Consider the following 13618-nt stretch of genomic DNA (forward strand, 5'->3'; position numbering starts at 1 on the left):
TGCAATTCCCATTGACTACAATGCTGTTGTATGATATAAAATGCTATGCTTCACAAATTAACGCCTTTAAGCTGCTTAAACGGTTTCAAAACAGCACCGCCATGTGGTCCATACTTATAATGAAAAGGCCTCTTGAGGCTATATCTCTGATATTACATATTGACACTATATTGACACCCTGCTTTGATATATTGACACCAATCTTTGCATGTGTCATTGTTCCCTTATTCTGACCACACCACATCAATTTCGTAACCGTGCCACCTATTGGTTGAAAGTGATAAATCATTAAATCATTATTATTGACTGTATTTATCATTTTACATCTATTTTGCTTAAAATCACCTTAATAGGTCTTTAATTGCTCATTGCTGCCGTTGATCTGACATTGCCAGCATTTTTGGCATGTCTTGTCTTCTTCTTTGCGCTTGGCCCCGGTATTGCTGCTTGCAGCTATATTTTTTATTGCGATTCTCAAATGATTCCTTTAGTGATTCACTTTTCAAAACCCCGCCTTTACGTGGCGTTAATCTGCGGTGATTGGTCCGATGACCCAGTCAGTTGTGATTGGTATAGTCTGTGCAGATATTTTCGGAAACGGAACGCCCATCAAAGTCTTATAGTGACAGTAATTTGTTAATATGTGTCAGGAGTTATGAATATGAAAACCGCATCTGTACGTTTGATTGTAATATGAGCCTCAGCTGATCTCATTCATAAAAAAACTCCTCTATTCTCCTCACGAAGACTCGCGACAAATCAACATCCCTCAGGGCTTTTAGTTCAAAAGTGTGCAGATGAGGAGACATATCGATAGATTCTCATATGTCTGTGTCAAATTTCTAAACAGAGGAGTATTTTTTATTCAATACTTCCTCAAAATGCGCAGATATAGCCTAATCATGAGCGATTGAGTCTCTTATGTGTTGTTTTCAATTCATACTGGCAGCCGGAGGGCGCTCTGTGCACATATACTCTATGTACAGACAGACGAAGAAGAACCATGTGCCATAATAGAAGTCCATAATAAAAGCTTCCTGAGATCGCGAAACATACATTTGACGACTAATAAACACACAATCGCGACGATGTATGGTTTGTCTTCAAGCCACTTAGTCTTCAAATGCTCATCCTTGGGCAGATGAAAGAATTTTGCTTTTGAGTGGCACTTCAGAACACAGCGTCTCGTCGCCATGATGTTTTCTAGTTTTCACTGGCGTCTTGGAGCGCAATAAGTGGGCGTATCGTATTCAAATAACTTGACAAGTTGACGTCATCTAGTCAGAGAAAAAGCTTCGGTCTTCTAACGATTCTTAAAAATGACTCAGAGTCGACTCTTACTTTTGAAAGAAAATAACTATATATACGGTGCACTGTCATATTTCAAACTATACAGGATGTTTTTGTTCACTTAGATCTATGTTACACACTACATGAAAGGTACATTTCAAAATTCCATGATAGGTGCTCTTTAACACTTGGGTAGACTTCCCCTTTTAATTAGGGGCCAAGCACCGAAGGCACCTATTGAAACCATTCCCGTATTTTCTTCTTCCGCCATGGGAGTCTATGGCAGTCTCAATCCCTCTATCGCCACCACCTGTCCAAATGTGTACTCATGTTTATGCTAATAACTTTTGAACCTTAAGGGCTAGAAACAAAATTATTTGTTCGTCTGTTCGTCCAATTTGCACGAAAATTTAAACAGATCATCTTCAGCCAGTGCCGGGTAAAAGTTATGGAATTCAAGTTGATTCGTCAAATCGGTTTTACGTTCCGATTTACTTAGCGCTTGCGAAAACAGACGTAAGGATGTATCTCCACAACGCTTTATCATATTCAGACCAAACTTGGCACATGTCAGCACAAGCACGTCTTGAGGCAACATGCAGCGTTTCGGCGCAGCGCCACCTACTGGTCCGGAAATACGAAAAATTGATATTTTTTCTGAACCGTTTGTCCAAAAATCATAAAAATCTCGTTAGATTCGGGACGTCATGCCGAGTCGACTGATATCCAATTTTACCATATCGGCCATTTTGGTTGTCTGCCATCTTGAATTATGTGCTAAAATGCTGTATTTTATGAACGCATGAACGGATTGTTACGAAACTCGGTATGGGTCATCACCACGATACCCTGAAGTAGCCTGACAAGTTTTGAAACAGCGCCACCTAGTGGAGATTTTTTTTTTAAATGCTTAGAACTTTGGGTGTGGTTGACTTATTTTCACGAGACTCATCTCCTTAGACTCCTGAATCGTTGCCGATTTCAAAACACGGAATCATGAAGCTTCGAAGCATTATGAATCAGTGAGTTATATATATTTTCACTATGTTTTCATTTTCTACCATTATATTTAGCATTTCAACATAACTTGATAAAAAAAGCTGATTTTTGCGTGAAGATAAACTGCATTTAAAGGTCCCATGGCATGGCATTTTTCTATTATTTTATAATGTTTCCTGAGGTGTACTTATATTGTTAGTATGATTTTTACATCATAAAATGTCATAATTTAGAAATAAAAGGCATTTTTTCTATACTGCTGTTTGCCCTGTGGCTGAATGCCCTGTTTCAAGAGGCGTGTCTGCTGTGAGACTTCAGTAAAAACGCCCACTGTTGTGATTGGCTGACATCTTTGCATTTGAAATGAGCGGAGGGGGTGTGGTTTAACGAGGTCTACGACGCACAAGCTGCTCCAGAGAGACGGATGGACCTGAGTTCACTTCACATCAGTTCTCAGCATGTCTCAGTTCAGTGAACTGTAGTAGTTACTAGAATATACTTCAGGTTATTAGTTTATTTCTAGGCGGAGGGGCTGTCACTCATGTCAGAAAGTTAGTAACTTTAGTAAATTATGGATCAGCGCTGACTGGAGACGCGAACCGTTTAGAACGATTCAGTCCGATTTGGTGAACTGGTTCGGTTCACTAAAAAGAACCGATTCCAAAGAATGATTCTTCGCGAACCGGACAGATGAGAGATGTGAGTCTGCCGATGTTGAGCAGAAACTCATGACTGTGTGCACATTGTAGAACAGATAGACGCGACGAGGACATACAAAAAAAACGGACTCACAAGATAGAAAACACGAAAACACCGTTCTGTCGGGAGAGAGAGAAGCCGCAGTGTGTGCACGAATAATAAATAATTAGCAACACATAAGAAAATCACTGATCACAGATCAGAAGGAACTGAAAAAAGACTTCTGTTTTCATTTGTACATCCAAACACTGAGAAACTGCCAGCATTCACTCGTTCACAAGCCATGATCTCTCGAGCGTTTGCATGGGCGTGCCAGATGGAAGGAAAGGGAGGAAACCGTTCCTGCTTGGACGTCAAACCAGGAGACTTCAGGATTGGCTAGTCTGGCCTGTAATTTTCTCAAAGGCAGAGAAAGACAGCCAGAACTCGGTTTTAAACCAATCAACATTTCTATCCACTTGGGGACAATAATCAGGCTAGGGGAACTCATATTAATGTTGAAATACCTCATAAAATGAAAATTTCATGCCATGGGACCTTTAAAGTAATTTATTCCAAAATACTCAGCGTCGTCATTTAGTTTGATGGACAGAGTACCCACCCTTGAAAAGTGGTGGCTTGTTGTAAGGTCAAATGTGTGAGCATCACAGTTGAAGCAGGATGGTAAGAACTGTATTTTTTTAATCTTCAGGGTTCAGGCCTATTTTTAAAAGCAGATTGACACTATATGACACAAGGTACTAAATTATTTTATTAAGTCCCATAAATGAGTGAAATAGAAAGAATTTTTTTTTAAATAAATGTAAAAAAAAGCTCTTTAGAACAGCTTCAGTTACTGTAACAAGTTTTTGTTTTATTGCTTGCTTTTTTCTCATCACAACCTTCCTTGTTTGACTGAGTAATTGTCTTCCCTTATTTGACTGAGTAACAGTCTCCCTCCCTGATTTCTCTGAGTGCTCAATGTAATCTATGAGTCAGACTGTCATAGCTGTTAATGTCTTTAAATGGTCTTTACACTGGAATGGGCTCAAGCAATAACACCAGAGATTACTTCCTCTCTGAGAGCCGAGAAGCACATGAAAGGAAGATGAGACGACAACCACTGCACAAGTCATACATACGCAGCTCTTGTTACGTATTTTACACATTATGGATGTACAATACATCAACAATACTAATGGTCTGATACTCTGATCACAGATAAATGTTCGACATAGTCAACAGAGGTCCTACAAAAGAAAAACAACAGAGCAGTGCAAATGCTAGAAGACTAAATGAAGTGCCTATGCCCTGTGTTTGCCCCCCAGCAGACTCTGAGCTGAGAGAAGGAAGGGCACACTGATGCTGAGAAACAAAGTGGGCATGTGGCCAGGACTGCAGGGAGAGAAGGAGGCACACATACACACTCAGCATTCAGCCAGCTTACAGTCTCAACTCTGCCAATTACCACTCTGCATCATAATGAAAATATTGACATTTTCACCAACGAATAAAAACGAGATGAAAATATTATGGAGGGACGTTTTGGGAAGAGATCCGGTCAGAGCTAATGTCCTGCGTAGTAGATGCACACATTTGAATTGAAACGTGCTGATCTACCCGGTGGGTTATAAATTGGCATACATGTGCTTCATGTCATAAAACAACAAAAGAAAAATAGAAAACTACTCAATGTGAAAAACAATATGTCTGCTTGAAATAATGAAGGATGTTGTAAGCAAGTTGTTATAAAGAATGAATATATCATTAATCGAAAATACCATGTTCTTGTTCCTTAAGATAAATAATATGTTATATGTCACAGCAGTTAATCTGTGTCTGTATTGCATGTTCAAGTCTTAAAGGGATAGTTCGCCCAAAAATGAAAATTCTGTCATTATTTACTCACATGTGCAAAACACAAAAGATGATATTTTGAAGAATGTTTGTAACCAACCAGATAGAGCAACCATTGAATAATACCATAGTAGGGGAAAAAATACATGGTAGTCAATGGTTGCTCTATCTGCTTTGTTACAAACATTCTTCAAAATATCTTCTTTTGTGTTTTGCAGAACAAAGAAACTCATACAGGTTTGGAACAACTTGAAGGTGAGTAAATGATGACAGAATTTTCATTTTTGGGTGAACCATCCCTTTAATAGATGTTTTCTCCAGGAGAATGAGTTTGATGTATTACAATTTATTCAAGCTTTCCTAAGGCAAAAATCAATCCACATGAGTCTTTAAGCATGGGAGTGTAATATTTGTCTCTGTCACTGGTCTCTTTTACTTACCTCTAGCAAACTGAAACACTGAAGCTTTGCTATGAAACAAATGACCCAGAGCAAATGCTCTGTCAAATGTTTTACCGCAGGCCATCGATTAATTTTTGTTTTAAAACCAGTGCATATTTTACACCCATCCTTTGTTATACCAAATTACCCCATGCCTACACGAGCAGCCAGGGCAGTCGCTTACGATGACTCCAAAAATTTAATTCATCAATTTGACACAGAACGGTGCAAGAGAACCGGCCTTGCTGAGTTACTGAGAGTGTGAGAATGAGAGCGTGTCTATTAAAGGTAACCTTCCTCCATTCTTCAGATAAAGTGGCTGTGACACTGTGAGTAGATGACAGAGTGCTATGCTTTGAGTGTCTTATTCTCTCCCTTTCACCTGAATTCGTCAATTACCTCAATGTGGGCTTCTCCGAAGTCTAATTCCTCTTTTCAACCATTGACAATCTCTAGAAGGACTAGACTTGCACCACTATCTTCACTGATCTATCAGTGGTTGGGTTGATCAGAAAGGGTTGAGATGAAGATGTAGTACAATGTAGGGCTCCACATTTAATCGAAATAATACTAAAATCGCAATATGGCTTAGTGTGATTACCAAAATACTGCAGTTTAATTAAATAAATATATGAACTATGGGTTTCAGAGTGAAGCACAACACGGTGTTCATTTACACACGTGCTGCCGTGTTTTCAGTGTCTCAGAGCAGCTCGGCTCGCAATAAATGCTACTACACACAAACTCCATCTCTGCAAGCGCTAGGTCACTTATCACATGCATGTGCGAACCATCTTCCCAAACTTGTAATGAGAAGCGCTTATAAACTGGCTGTTGTCAACAAAAGATTTAAGGGCTCCCTGCAGTTCTCTGCCAAAAAGCTTGATGGTTTAACATTTGAAAATAAAGAGACAGACAGAGAGCCATAAATATTAGTATTGTAATTTCACAGATGTATTAAAAAAAAGATATATATCATTATTGTTAATATTATATGATTATTATTCCTCTTTAAATTGAAATATTACAGTAGTAATATATCTTGTTTTGTTTTGTTTTAATTTAGTAATATTGATAACTATATTATTATTATTATTATTAGGGATGCACCGAATCCAGGATTCGGTTTCGGCCGAATATTGGGCTTTTTGACAGGTTCGGTTTCTGCCGAACCTTACAATTATTTTCCACCGAACCGAACCCTAGGCTTGCACTACGCACGCTCCACTGGTCGACATAATGACGCTGATAATGGGAACGTGTTTGCAAGGTGAAACGTTCGAATGCAGGCTGTGAGAAAGTGAAAATGGAACTTGTGAACAGAAAAAGTTTTGTTTGGCAGTACTTTCAGTCAAAAGGCAGCGATTCAAGTCGAGCTACATGTTCAATTTGCAATGCCAATTTGTCTCGTGGTGGCAAGGACCCTAAACAATAGCCGCTGTTATAACATTTGCGTATGAAACGTCCGAAAGAATACGAGTTGTGCATGAAGGAATCTACAGACAGCAGCCAAAATGCAGCAACTTCAGGTATGGACAGTCATCCTGGCATAATGTTACCTATTCTTAATTTAAATTAAATTAAATTAAAAAACACACTGCTGTGGACGTTGTTTACTTCATTAATGTGTTTACTGTGATAATGTGATAATGGACTGCGGATGGGAGTAGGATTCGGCAGAATCTTAACCAGTGGATTCGGTATTCGGCCGGACCCCAAAAATCTGGATCTCGGTGCATCCCTAATTATTATATAATCATCCTGAAATATAATACAATTTTGGCCAAATTTTAAAGCCCTACAAACAAGTATAACAAAACCTAGAGCTTAAAAAAAAAAGCATTTTAAATCTGAATTTGTATCAGAAAAACTGCAATAAGACTTCCTATCGGATAAATCATGTGTACAAAAAAAAAATACAAAATTCACTGCAAATACTTCTCATTCAAGACAAAACAGATTTTTTTTTTCTTCACACAAAAATGGTGCAACCATTTGGTGAAATTCAGAGTACTTTAAGTAGGCAGCAGAGGAAGATGGCTCTTACTTTCTCAGGTGCTCGTGTTCTTTCAGAAAGAGCTCTGTCCGCCTGTTATTCACCCCCGAGCCACTCTTATATGTCCTGACAAGAGAAAAGAACATTAATTAGCACTTAAACAGAAATATGCAATTACTCAAGGGTCATTGTATGTACATTATCTTATAGAAAGCCTGGCACTTCAGATAAAGTGGGGGTTGGGTTGATATTGAGGGTTTTTCTTCATCCTGTGCCATGCACAAGCTCTCTCTCTCTCACACACACACACACACACACACACACACACACACACACACACACACACACACACACACACACACACACACACACACACACACACACACACACACACACACACACACACACACACACACACACACACACACACACACACACACACACACACACACACACACACACACACACAGAGAGAGCATTTAGTGTTAATAATGAATGAACACTGTGCTGGGAAGAACAGCCCTTTCCCAAGAGTTTGTCAAAGAAAATGAAAGACAAAAACTCCCCCTCTGCTTGAGCAACACCAGCTAGGCTATTTCAAAAGACACACACTGGCCTGACAGCACAAATTAAAACAAATCTCCATCTCAGATGGGAGAGTTTATGAGGCTGGGAAAGGGTTGGAAATGGCAGCCTAAACGACGACCACAGACGAACTAGACTCCACCCTCTGGTGGGTTTTCCTCTGTACCTATTGTAAACAGACTGATGTAGAAGGGATATTAATCCTGTTTCTATGGGATTACACCTGCCCGCTGGTCAAATCAACTGTCAGTCCACACCAATCAAAGTGACAGGGCACTGACAGCCAACTTAATCATTCCAACAAGGCTTTAAAGGGCAGTGCACTAAATCACACAGGGGGCTTTGTCATTTCTGCCGGCTGACATTTATATAGCGCTGTGCTGCTGATCGATGGGGAGTTCGGAAACAGGAGGAGTACATCAGGCACAGCACGCATGTCACGCACTGCACAAACTCAAGGAGTGAGGCTTCAGTAGCCTGGCAGAAACTAGAGACTTCACAGCCTGCACCACAGAAAGTAACTGGGTACGAGGTTGCAAACACTGCTCTGCATTGGCTGAGTCAAATCCAGTAGTGCACTACAAAAAGTGCATTATCTCCCTCTGGGGGTAAATACGTATATTACAACTTATGATGAATGATTATGTAAACATGAATGATTATTTCCACTTTTGGTAACACAGATTGTGCCTGTATAATAAGCAAAATACTAAACAACAGTGGGTTTAAGATATTAAAATCTATCATCAAGACAAAAAATTTGGGGGTAACACATTAGTGACAGTAAAGAAATGTATAATGTTCTAGAAGATTTATTTTTCAAAAAAAATTATATTCCTTCAATTCATCAAAAAATACTGAAAAAATGTAACCAGGTTTACACAAAAAAATCCAAATCAGAATATAATAACGATTTCTGCAGGATCATCTGACTTTGAAGAGTAATGGCTTCTGAAAATACAGCTTTGCCATCATAATATAAATTACATTTTAAAATGTATTCAAAAAGAAAATTATTATTAATTATATTATTTCACAATATTACTATTTTACTTTAATTTTGATCAAATAAATACAGTCTTGGAAAGCACAAGATTATCTTCAAAGACATTTTTTTAAAAGATCTTACAGATCCCAATTTTTGAATGGTAGTGTATAACAATTAATGTTCATCGTGAGATTAATGATTTATTAGGTCAAATCTGTGCAACATTCTAAGAGAAACCCGTAGGGCTGTGTATCACCAACAATGTCACGATACAATACTAAAGTCCCGATATGATGCGTATCACGATATGGATCAATTTGGAATTTCTTTTGAGTTTAGTAACAGTTAATATCTGTTTATTGAATAACCAGTGTTATAACAGTTGTGATAAGTGGAACAATTATTTTTGTTTTTGTTATTCAAAAACAATGAGTTAAATGAAATAAATTGTCACAAAAAAAGCTAGGTTGGAATGGTTCAATTCAATACTGAAATACTGAATTGTAATGAACTATGGGAGTCAGTTGTAGCCTACTATAATACTGAAGGTAAAAATTAACTGATTTGTACAAATACCTAAATTACACTCAATTATGTTTTTTATTTTATTTTAGAAATTACATACTCATATTATATATTATATTTCTACTCAATTTCATTTTTGAAATTTTAATTTAAATGGTGGCTGTCATAAAAACTTGCCAGATTAATTCAAACATGAAATATAATATTAAAAAAACATTAAAAATTATAAAGAATATGTAATATGGTGCATATATTTAGCAAAATGCTCCTCTCTATAGTCAATGTTTCTAGCTCACTAATGAATTTATATACACTGGATATGGATTTTCTGAGGTAAATGTGAAGTTATGTGACATAGTTTACAAGCTATGACTTTCCGCTTTGAAACACTGATTGAGCGATCACATGAGACATGATATGGATTTCGGTAAGTTGTACTCTATATCTAAACACACTTTCAGATGCACATTCCTGTTTATTTCGGCCTGTAGCTTGTATTAAGGCAGAGGAGAAGATCAGTTCACATGCGCTGCGCACTGCCGCTTCTCTTGAGCTGAGCTGCCAGAGCGATCTCGTGCAGGAGCGGTATTTATGTTTTTAGATTTCGTAATAAAATGTACGTAATTTGAAATCTGAGACTTTGTTTCATATCAATAGTAACAAAGCACAAAGATTTAATGGATGGGAGGTGCGCTACAAAAACTGTAACAACTTAAAATCCTCTTATTCACTTTGAATGTCTTGTACTGCTGCTCGCGTTGTTAAAATTTGCACCACTTGACCCACGTGATAATTGGTTACATTCAAAAGCACACAATATCGATACGGCAGCTGCTGTATCAGGTGTTCATGACGATGTATCGTTGTATTGATATTTTGAGCAGAGCCCTAGTAACCCGCTCAAAACGTGAGAATGAAATCTGCAGATGCGCTGTTCTCTATACGGAGTAAACAAGTTTATTGTTGGTCAGATGAGTAGGAGGAGGTGGCTGAGCTTGAGGCAGAGGGGGACATACACCTCACTTGAGTAAATACAGGCATTAAAAATACAGTGCTGCAAGAGATGGACTGAGCTCAAATCCAACTCTGACAGTCAGTTTATTTTGAATGAAAAAATAAATTCAGTAGCAATTGCAAGGAGCAGCATGGAGTTTTTCTCATCATATATGGTACCGAACAACAATTTCAGGGCACACAATTTCAGGGAAATAAGCAGCCCAAAGGGAGGCCAGAGTATTGCAGCTCAGATCAATAAGTCATTATCCAGCCCTGCAGTCACGATCTCAGGGTTACAACCAGAACCACGTCAAATCTGTGCCTGTAGAACCCCACAGAAACCTTGCATAGTCTTTATGTGTTTATTTATAAAATATAATACAATGAAAGTGTAATATTCCCATATCAGCGTAACATTTTTAAACCCATTAAGCGGATTTCTTCTAATTTTCCTCCAAAATCAGCACAGAAAATGAGAAAACAAAATCCATCGATTTCATGAGGGCATGGATTCAACTGACTTTTAACTATAAAGATCAGTCAGAAACTATGTTTTAATTTCATAGTTAAAAACTTCATAGGGTTGGTCTTCAAAACCTTTTTAGCTTTAAAAGGAAATTTAAGAGAAAACTCACTCGATGTCTTTTCTCACAGATCCCAAAAGATCCTCTCTCTCCCTGATTGCCAAGAAGTTTAATTTGGTTTTATGAAATTCATGTGTGTAGTCCTAGAGAAGGAAAACAGAGTTGAAGGGGTTATAAATAAGTTAGGTCAGTTATGTTGATGTTAAATACAGGAACTGCCCTTTTCTTCATAATAAATCCACTACCATTCAAAAGTTTGGGGTCGGTAATTAATTATTTTTTTATTTTTTAAAAGAAGTCTTTTGTGCTCATCAAGGTATTTATTTTGATCAAAAATACAGTACAAATAGTAATATTGTGAAATTATTACAACATAAAATAAAGGTTTAAACATTTTATGTAATTTATTTCTTTGATAGCAAAGCTGAATTTTCAGCATCATTCCTTCAGTCTTCAGTGTCACATGATCCTTCAGAAATCATTATAATTAGCTGATTTGCTGCGCAAAAAATATTTCTTATTATTGTCAATGTAATAAGTAATACTGTAATAATGTAATAAATGCTGCTTAATATTTTTGTGTAAACTGTGATAAAATTTTAAAAACATTTACATATTTATAAATAGAATATAAAAAACTATTTTGTAACAATATACATATTTACTGCCACTTTTGATCATTTTGATATAATACATCCTTGCTGAATAAAATAATACATTTCTTTCAAAAAAACAACAACAAAAAAACAAACAAACTAAAAACTCAATGACCCCAAACTTTTAAACGGTAGTGTACATGTATAATGACAGATGGGCAAGAAGCTGTTTGTGGACAATTATTATCACTGGTAAATCACTGAGATTATTTTATGAAATGAGAGAAGATTATAAACAATAAAAAAAAACTTGCCTGTAGGATGTCTCTGTGCCTCTGGAGAGTGTGCATTAGAGCAGCGTTCAGAGACGTTACTCCCGGTGTGCTTGTATACTCAGCCATCTTGTCATTCACCCCTGTCAGCTTTAAAACACAGAAAGAATACGAATATATGTTATCATTAATATGTGTAATCATTAAGTGGTATTATGTACAGTTGCACCCTGCTCTCTTGATATCAGCGTCAACCAAAAAAATGGTCAATCAGTAGTGTAATAAACAAGAGGATCAGGATGATGGGAGACCGGAATGGTATTACATAGTTCTTACTTTCGCAAGTAGCTGCTCAATCTCCACTGACATGGTCTCAAACATTCTGTCCTGAGTGGAGTTGCAGAGCAGAGGTGTTGTATCCGAACTACTGGAAAACAGAGAGAATAGAACCATGTTATTATCACTGTCTCCATCCTCATAATGATATCTATAAAACGTTACAGTTCTTTGAATGAGCTATTACAGTGACGTCCCACCTGTCTCCTCTACGACCGTCCCGAGAGCTGCTGTAACTAGTGCACAGCTTGCTGAAAGACACCAGCTTCAGGTCCAGTTCGTTCTCCAGCTGCCTCGCCTGCTTCCGCAGGTCTGTCAATGTGCAAAAATATAAAGATTATGATTCAGTAAATGAAGTAAGTGGTAATATACATTCATTAACTGTAAAGACTATAAAATGACAACACGATATCAATCAACATGCACTTGCATTACTTTCAGAGTTAGTGGCAGTTTACATTTAGATTAGGTGACAAAATAATATTAGAATTGCACACATTTCACTGAGAGCGTCAGTAGGTAGTTATTTATATTTACAAAGGGACAAAAGTCTACCTGGTCCTTGCCAGTTGACATTTATTGTCATAACTGTCTACAGTGTTTGACTGCTGTCATGTGTTTCAGGCGTCACAGGCGCGTGCGAACATTCAAAACGCACATATGAAACCCACAAGTGCTATCTATGAAGGCAGCCTACTAGATTTCAAAACACAGCCTATGGGTTTATTTTATTATGGTGTAAAAGCTCGTTTCAACTTCATGTACAAACAGGTGTGTAACTTTTCTGCCAGATCACATATGTTCGTGCTACATTAGTCTGTATAACCTTAAAAACATCAGACACATTTTTAGATTTAGAGGAATGAAAGATATCTCTCTCTAGTCTTCAGGTTTTCAGGCTAATCAAAAGCACTGACGTTTCTGCGAACTAGCAAGCTAATGCTAACGGCGATAGTTAACGTGGTGACCCGGCTGCGTTTCCATGAAAACGCTACCAAAGACTCTTCGGAACTAGGAATTGGCGCGGGCTGTCACAAAGCGCAATAAAGCTTTTGGTCAAGTGGAATTTGTAACGCTTTGCCACCTCACCTTCCCAATAGTTGCTGTTTCCTCCTGCCATCTTTGTTGTTCAACGTCATCCGCGGTGGTGCTGGCAGAGGCGGAGACTAGAGCAAGAGCACTTCTTCACCACACTCTGCGCTGCGCTCGATCCTCACAGCGCCCCCGCGTGCTCTGCAGGAGAATCGCGCTCTCCTTTAGCATTCCCAACTCCTGTCATTTCTCTTTATTAGAAAATATATTCCATTTCTCTCATATATTATAATAATGTATTATACAAACTTTATATAATATTTTGCTTACTCCATCTAGATGTGTGTGTATATATATATATATATATATATATATATATATATATATATATATATATATATATATATATATATATATATATATATACATATATATATATATATA

General features: G+C 37.5%; 1 protein-coding gene across 4 annotated transcripts in view; it reads right to left on the reverse strand.

Moving 5' to 3' along the window:
• Positions 1 to 13346, reverse strand: part of gosr1 (golgi SNAP receptor complex member 1) — a 47621-nt gene extending 34275 nt beyond the window's left edge. For all 4 annotated transcript variants that reach the window (XR_013817104.1, XR_013817105.1, XR_013817106.1 and 1 more), the window contains exons 1-6: positions 13232 to 13346; positions 12343 to 12454; positions 12143 to 12233; positions 11849 to 11956; positions 10990 to 11081; positions 7312 to 7386 (exon numbers count right to left, since the gene is read on the reverse strand). Coding sequence is in view for 1 of the 4 variants with exons in the window: in XM_079824272.1 (XP_079680398.1) it covers positions 7312 to 7386; positions 10990 to 11081; positions 11849 to 11956; positions 12143 to 12233; positions 12343 to 12454; positions 13232 to 13262 (509 nt within the window). In the remaining 3 variants the exon portion in view is untranslated. The remainder of the gene's footprint in view (positions 1 to 7311; positions 7387 to 10989; positions 11082 to 11848; positions 11957 to 12142; positions 12234 to 12342; positions 12455 to 13231) is intronic.
• Between the last annotated feature and the right edge of the window lie 272 nt (positions 13347 to 13618).

This window comes from Gobio gobio (genome assembly GCF_949357685.1).
Source record: "Gobio gobio genome assembly, chromosome: 8".
Lineage (NCBI taxonomy): Eukaryota > Metazoa > Chordata > Actinopteri > Cypriniformes > Gobionidae > Gobio > Gobio gobio.